Here is a 7,426-nt window from a genome sequence, read left to right as displayed (position 1 = left end):
CGCCCCCGCAGGGCTCCCAGCCGCGCGCTCCGAGGCCCGCACCCCGTCCCTTCTCCCAAGAGAGAACCGTTTGGAGACCTTTTAATTGTTTAAAAACCATCCTTGAAGCTCCAAAAAACATCAAACCCAACACATGCACCCCGCTTTGTAAACGTTTATTCTCAGAAACCGAGCGATGGGAAGGGGACCGAGGACGGGGAGGGGAGCGGGCGCCTCACTGGCCGGTCAGCCTCTAGGAGAAGGCGTCCTGGAGGCTCTTCCACAGCGGCTGCAGGTCCTCGTTCATTCCCCCCAGCTGCTCGCCCACCTGCTCCCGCAGCATGACCAGCCCCAGGCCGCCCTCCTGCAGCGCCTGCAGCTGCTCGCCGTAGGGCTCCAGGCACTCGCGCAGCTTGCCGTTACAGGGCTCCAGGCACTGGCGCAGCTCTTTGCCGATGGTCTCCAAGAACGGGTGCAGCGAGTCCACGTACGGACGCGCGCGCTCCACGTGCACGCGCGTGCCGTTCAGCACCTTCGCGCCCAGCTGGCCCAGCTTCTCCTGCAGCTCCTGCAGCTGCTTCCGTGCGCGCTCACGTAGGTCCTGGCCCAGCGGCTCCACCCTATCCTGCCACTTCTTCTGGATGCCCTCCAGGTAGGTATTCACCACCGCCAGGTCCTTGTTCAGCTCCCCGGTCAGCATCCCCACCTCATTCTTCAGTTTGGCCCAGAAGTCCTGGGTCTGGCCGAGCTGCTTTGTCAGGTCGGCGACCTTGTTGCTCAGGGTGTCCAATTTTGCAAGGACTTTCAGGCTGCGGGGCAGGGAGGGAGCAGGTGTCAGGGGGGACCTCCCAGGCACCCTGGACACCTCGGAGCTGCAGACCCAGCGCCCAGCTTACCTGTGGTGAGGTCTGGGCGAAACTGTGCCTGCTTGTAGGGGAGCGATGGGTCAGGCCTGGGCCTGTCTCGCCCAAGGACCCTCCTCTCCTCCCCCCCAACCACAGTCCCCAGACAGCAGAGCTAGTGGGAGACAGAGCTGGGTTTGGTGATCAGTCTTGTCTGTCCCCAAAGCCGGACCATTTAAAGGCCTCATCTCTATACTTCCAGACCGTTCTCCTCTGTCTCCGAAGACCGCCCTCCCTGGCAAGAGGAAGAGGGACTGGAGGAAGGGAGGGGGCTGCTGCTCGTGCAGGCAGAAAGCAATGCTGGGCTCACTGACGGGGTGGCCCTAGTCTGGCCCCCCCCCCCACTAGGAGGCTGTTTCTCCATCCAGGTATGGGGCCCATCAGGTAGCAGCTGGGATGCAGCCCGTGTGGCTACATCTACCCACAGGCCTGGCATCCGCCCCTCAGGACCAGCAGCCCCTGCGCCACCCAGAGCCCACGCGGGGTCCTTACTTCAGCTTTTTTGCCAGTTCGGTCTCTTCAAACTTGGCTATGTACTCTCTGCCACTGACTTTGGTTGAGTTCAGATACATCTGGGCTAACGCCTTCACTCGCTCCCATTGTGATGGGGGCTCCTCTTGCTGTGTTTCATGCTGAGCCTGGCTCCCTGGGGTGGAGAGAAGGCACCTCAGTCAGGCCAGTTCTGGGCCGGATCTGAGCAGAAAGGCCAGCTTGGGGCAGAAGAGAGGGGTCTTGAGGGAAATTCCGCTCCCTGTGCCCAGAAGGGTAGACCACGGGGGTGAGGGAGAGGGCCTCCTGATGTTGGTTGTCTAGGTTGGGGGCACTTACCTGTGAGGAAGAGCAGGGCCAAGGTGAGCACCACAGCCTTCATCTTGGGGACCTGGAGGAGGAGAGGGGCCTGGCTGAGTGGGTGCCTGTGGCTGGAGGGCCTGTGCCCCACTCTCCAGGCAGAGTAGCCTCAGGTATCCAGAGCCCAGCACCTGGCAGAGCCTGGAGCCAAGATCCCAGAGCCTGAGCTCCGAGCTGGGGGAGCCAGAGGGACTGGAGGAGGCAGCGGCATGTACCTGGGCAAGTGCTCTGAGCAGCAGCTTGCCCGGGGCCTATTTATGCCTCCAGCAGGGGCTGGGCTGGGAGGCTGATCAGTCCAGCCCAAGCCTTGCCAAGGCTCACAGGTCCCAGCGATAATCTGGAACCTAGAGTTCAAGGATTAGCTCTGACCCGGGGCTGGGCAAACAGAGTGGGCAAACAGGAAGCTGGGGGGGTGGGGAGCCTGCAGGGCCAGGGATCAAGGATGCAGGAGGGAGTGGGAGGGGGTGGCTGCAGGCTTACAGGTCCCCGGGGTCTGGTCCACTGTTTCCCACTATTGTCCATTGTGCCAGCGCAGCAGGGGAGAGGAGGGAAGGAAGAAGGTCCCCAAGCTGGTCAGGAACAGCAGGAAGCCCCTGCTATTCCAGGGAGATGTGTCAGCACCCCTCCCGCCTTCCCCCACAGAGCAGACTCCCCCCTTCTGCCCCCCCCCCAACTGCAGCTTCTGCACCCCTCTCTCCCAGCCCCTGGAGACCTCCCAAGGCCTAAGGAAGAGACGTGGGGTGCTCAGAGCCACCTGGGGAGAGGGGGAAGTGCTCAGGGGCTCCCTGGCTTGGAGGTTACAGGTGCCTCTAGTATTTCCAAACAAATTCTAGAGACCAGCAATAGAGCTGCCGACTTTGAATGTTGTCATGTAAAAATCCTACCTACTGCGCCCCCCAAACCCTACCATCTACCATGACCAGCACTTCAGAACAGAAAGTATTTTTTAAAAGACATATTTTTATTGATTTCAGAGAGGAGGGGAGAGGGAGAGAGAGATAGAAACAATGATGAGAGAATCATTGATGGTTGCCTCCTGCACACCTCTTACTGGGGATCGAGCCCACAACCCGGGCATGTGCCCTGGAACGGAATCGAACCCGGTACCCTTCAGTCTGCAGGCCAACACTCTATCCGAACTGGTGAGGGCAAGAAAAGATTTTTGACACAAAAATAGAGCACAATCTCAGAATAAAGGACAGTCACATAAATGGAAAACATGTATCTTTGCATGGTTCATATTTACATGGGATCACACACAGGTGAGAACGGATGGTGGCCCCCGGGACCACTGATGTGGGAGGAAAGACCTCGGGTCCAGGCAGCAGAACTGCTTTCTCATTTCCTTTTGCCTCTGACTTGCAAAGTCCTGGAGGCGCCTGGGGAGGCAGTTATGTGATCTCCCTGAGCCTCCGTCTCGGATCAGTAAGATGGGGACAGGCTTGTTGGGGGCCCAAGAACCTGACAGGTGAAGAGTTGTGCTCGCTGGTGTGCAGCGCTGTTTGTGAGGCTTCTCTCCGAAGGCCCAGCACCTCCGCACCAGGCCACTGACGGGCCCTGAGTCACAGGACCTCTGAATGTCCACGTTGAAAGGCACTTTGAGATCAGCTGCTCCAGCCTCCCCAGCACCTTGGAGACAAGGAAACTGAAGGCAGTGAACAGAATTTGCCTGATGTCTCTGGTCTCTCAGGGAGTTGGAGAAAGGACAGGACCTAGAACCCAGGTCTGTGGACTTGGAATCCCCAGGCAGAAACGTGCCCTCCTACTCCAATGCCAGATCCTGGTGTGGAGGGGCTCTGAGCCGTTCCCACTGTAGCCAGTCTCATGTCTTTCGCCTCAGAGAAGAAAGCTTTGGAGCCCGGCAGCCTTGGGCTTGAATCCCAGCTCTGCTTATCTGCGTGCCGCTGGGCCAGTTACAGAACCTTACGGAGGAGGGAAGGAAGATGGCTGCCAACGGGAAGGCAGACTGCAAGATAGTGTGTGAGTGAGAGAATGAAGGGAGAGTGTGTGGTCGCACGGGGAGTGTTTGTGAGTTGAGGGACAGCAGGGGACTGTGGGGGATTGCTGGATGGGGTTCCCCTGACCCGACAGCTTCCACTGCTGTTGGGATCCCTCCCAAAGCGACCGGCTCTGACGCGGAGACCGTGCCATCTTGAAGGGGAGAGTGGATGTTGTCGGAAGCCTGAAAATCCTGGGATACTACAACAATGGTACCCAGTGAACAGCTGCGAACACGGGAACACTGGTCCCCAAGCAGCGCGAGCACGCGGATTTGGAGGAGCTCTGCACCCCCTCACGGAAAGGTCAGATTTCACCTGGGATAAGGAGAGAGAGAACTACATAACCAGACAACCGGAGAAAAGAGATCATGGGGAGACAAAGAAACAGCCCGCATATGAAAGAAAAACAGGTATCACCAGAAAAGGAAGTAAACGAAATGGAGGCAAGCAACCTGTCAGAGAAAGAATCCAGAGAAATGGTCATAAGGTGGATGAAAAGAATGGAAGACAAATTCAATAATATGTGTAAGAACCAAGAGGAAATGAAGAACCAAGAAGAAATGAAACATGACATCACTGCTATAAAGAACTCAATAGAAAGCATCAACAGTAGACTAGAAGAAGCAGAGGACTTCATCAGTGAGCTAGAAGACAAGGTAGGAAAAAATACCCAAGCAGAGCAGCTTCTAGAAAAAGAAAATTAAAAAGCAGGAGGAGAGCCTAAGAGAACTTTGGGACAACACGAAACGAAACAAGATCTGCATAATAGGGGTGCCAGAAGGAGAGGAAACTGAGCAAGGAACAGAACCTTACGGATCAGCGTCTTACATAGTAAGGGTGCACATCTGGCAGGCAGAACAATGGGCCCCCATGTCCTGCTCCTTGGAACCTGTGACTGTTCCCTTCATAACAGAAGGACTTTGCAGATGTGTTTATAAGGACCTAGAGATGGTGTGGTTATCTCGGGTTATCCAGGTGGGCTCAGTGCCATCCCAAACCCCCTTAAATATACACAAGGGAGGCAGGAGAAGTGCAGTCAGAGAAGGAGGCGAGAGGGTGGAAGCAGAGGTCAGAGTGAAGTGACTGCTGGACAGAGCCAGGAGCCAAGAGTGCGGGTGGCCTTAGAAGCTGCAGAAGCAAAGGACCGTGTCCCCCTAGACTAGAGTCTCCAGAAGAAATACAGGTCTGCGGACACCGTGATTTTAGCCTCGTGTGACCCCTTTGGACCTTTGACCTGCAGAACTGTCCTGGAAGACCATACATTTTGTTGTTTTAAGCACTAAATGTGAACGTGTATAGCAAAACTGAAAGGTCCCTGGCACCTTTCTGTGCCCCAGATCCCAATTTTGGCACTTTATCCCCTTGCTCCCACTGACCACACATGGTCAGACCAGAGCGGACCTTGGCTTCAGGCAGCAGGAGTGGGGGAGGCAGGGAATCCACTTTCTCCGTGTGGTCCTGACTTGCAGACGCTGAGCTGTGGGATCTCTGTTCTGGGGCTGACCCAGCCCCAGAGGCCCGTGGGAGCCTCAGTGGACATTTCCTGGGCCAGCCCGGCTCTCTGCCTGTTTAGAGAGCGGGAGGGAGGGCAGCCCCCTTCTGGGTCAGCTCACAGGTAGGTGTCTGAGGCCAAAAGGGGTTACTTTCTTTCTGGGGGTAGAACTCGTCCCAGCCAGTATATGGGGGCTCTCAGAAGCGTCAGGTTGGACTCCAAGCTACTTGTCACTGTTTTACTTCCTCTTTGGTTTGTTACTGAAACGGTTATTATGGCTGCACACGGTATCCGGCATTCGCATTGTCCCTCGTGGCCTTCCTGATGACCTGAGCACGGCCTGTTAGAGTGCCTGTGAGACCAGCACAGAGCTGCCAGGAGCTTCCCGCCAGCCATTAGTATGTGGTGCTGGCAGGACTGGGAATCAGGCCTGGCTTCTAGTCCTGACAGTTGCCTGATGACCAGCAGGCCCACCGCCCACAGCCTGGGCCCTGCTCAGGATGCTCGCCCCCTGGCTCGGGGACTTGACGGCCTGGGCGGGAGAGTGCTGGCAAATGCACTCACTAGTGCGTCTGCTCCATCTCACTGTAGGTATTGGCTTGAACTGGTCCACGCCCCTCGTGGCTCATACTTCGGAGAGAAAGGAATCTTTCTGGGTAGAGGCCAATGGGAAACACCGCTGATGACAGACTGGGTGCAACTCAGATTCAGATTTGGGGGCCAGCCTTTGTCAGAGGACCAAGCGGCTCAGACTAGCTGTTTAGTGGGTGCAGGGCCCACCAGCGGAGGCCCTTTGTGCTACCACGCTCTTCCCCCCAGCTCGGGGGTCTCAGAGGGACTGCTTCGGAAGTGGGTCCCCCATGGCTGGCCCTGGACCCCCTGACTCATGTGGGGGTGCTGCTGTTAGCCGACTCCAGGAGTGGATTTTGCTCATTTCACAATTTATGTCCCAACATTATACTGGTCAGTCTATGCTGGGAGGACTCTGTCCCCTGCTAGGCCGGGCACGTAACAGACACTCAGCAAACATTTGCTCACTGGATGACATTGGCGCACTGACAGAAGGGTCACAGGACGACAAAGCATCATCTGAAGGAACAGGCCTTGGGAGGGGACTCAAGAAACTCCGAGCACTCAGCCTGGGTCATGAACCCTGCTCTGAACGGCTAACCTGAGAGCACGCGGTGCGTCAGGATGGGGCCTGAGCAGGGGAGAGGAGCGCCCCTGCCAATAGTTCCTATTTGGCAATTTTGTTGCAGCTTTTGTGATAGAGCCTCAATTCAGACCCCAGGGCAGGGCATTGTAACCAGCCAAATGCAAGATTCTCTGGCGCCCTGCTGTGTCCAGCGGGACAGGTGGTGACAGACTTCATCTGGGACCAGCAGGAGGGAGGGCTGACTCAAAAGGTGGTGACAAGCCCTGGCCGGTGTGGCTCAGTCGTTGGAGCATTGTCCCGTGCACCGAAAGGTTGCAGGTTGGATTCCCAGTCAGGGCCCGTGTCCAGGTTGTGGGTTTGATCCCGGGTCCGGGCATCTATGGGAAGCAGCTGATGTTTCTCTCTCACATGGATGTTTCTTTCTCTCCCTTTCTCTTCCTCTCTCTCTAAAATCAATAAAAGGATTTTAGATGAGGATGAGGATTTAACAGTTTGTGAGACGCTGGAAGGCATCTGAGAAGTCCCTGGTTTCAGACACCTGCCCAGCTTCCCGCGGGGGTGTGGCCAGGCTCCGGCCTTCCGGGAAGACCCCTCTCGAGGAGACGGTCCCACTGCGACTTCCTAGTCCGCCAGGGACTCCAACACATTTGTGAGTTCCCTCCTCTCACTCTTCTTCCTACAACCCAGTCAATACTTCCCGGTAATTTCTTCACAGACCGCCAGCCAGCCGGGCCTTGCTGGGAGCTGTCCTGCTCCTGGGAGTCCAGGCGTGGAAGGGGGTGGCAGGGAGAGTACCCGTGCTGCCCCAGCACTGGGCTGACTGGGTCACGTCCTAACGGCCTGGCCTGGACTCCCCAGGCTTTTGAGGGCCTTCGGCTATTCCTTCAAAAGTGCCTTTAAGGACTGTTTCCCACCCGATTCCGCAAATCCAAGCTCCCTCAGTGGGGCAGAGGCTACGCTGGCGCAGGGCAGCGCAGAGCGGGGCTGTGTCCACACTGCACCTCGGAAGAGCACGTGCTTCAGCTCTGCCCTGCCCGGCAGCCACCGC

The 7,426-nt window shown here is 57.0% G+C and overlaps 1 protein-coding gene across 1 annotated transcript; it reads right to left on the bottom strand.

Moving 5' to 3' along the window:
• Positions 1-138: 138 nt before the first annotated feature.
• Positions 139-1,968, bottom strand: APOA1 (apolipoprotein A-I). The gene is made up of 4 exons (XM_005856820.2): positions 1,862-1,968; positions 1,710-1,761; positions 1,374-1,527; positions 139-788 (listed from the first exon to the last, which is right to left on the bottom strand). The coding sequence occupies exons 2-4, from the start codon at positions 1,750-1,752 to the stop codon at positions 233-235; spliced, it is 753 nt and encodes a 250-aa protein (XP_005856882.1). The 5' UTR covers positions 1,753-1,761; positions 1,862-1,968; the 3' UTR covers positions 139-232.
• Between the last annotated feature and the right edge of the window lie 5,458 nt (positions 1,969-7,426).

This window comes from Myotis brandtii, unplaced genomic scaffold, assembly GCF_000412655.1.
Source record: "Myotis brandtii unplaced genomic scaffold, ASM41265v1 scaffold105, whole genome shotgun sequence".
Taxonomy (NCBI): domain Eukaryota; kingdom Metazoa; phylum Chordata; class Mammalia; order Chiroptera; family Vespertilionidae; genus Myotis; species Myotis brandtii.
The sequence above is the reverse complement of the archived record's forward strand: the minus strand, read 5'-3'. Positions and strand labels throughout refer to the sequence as shown.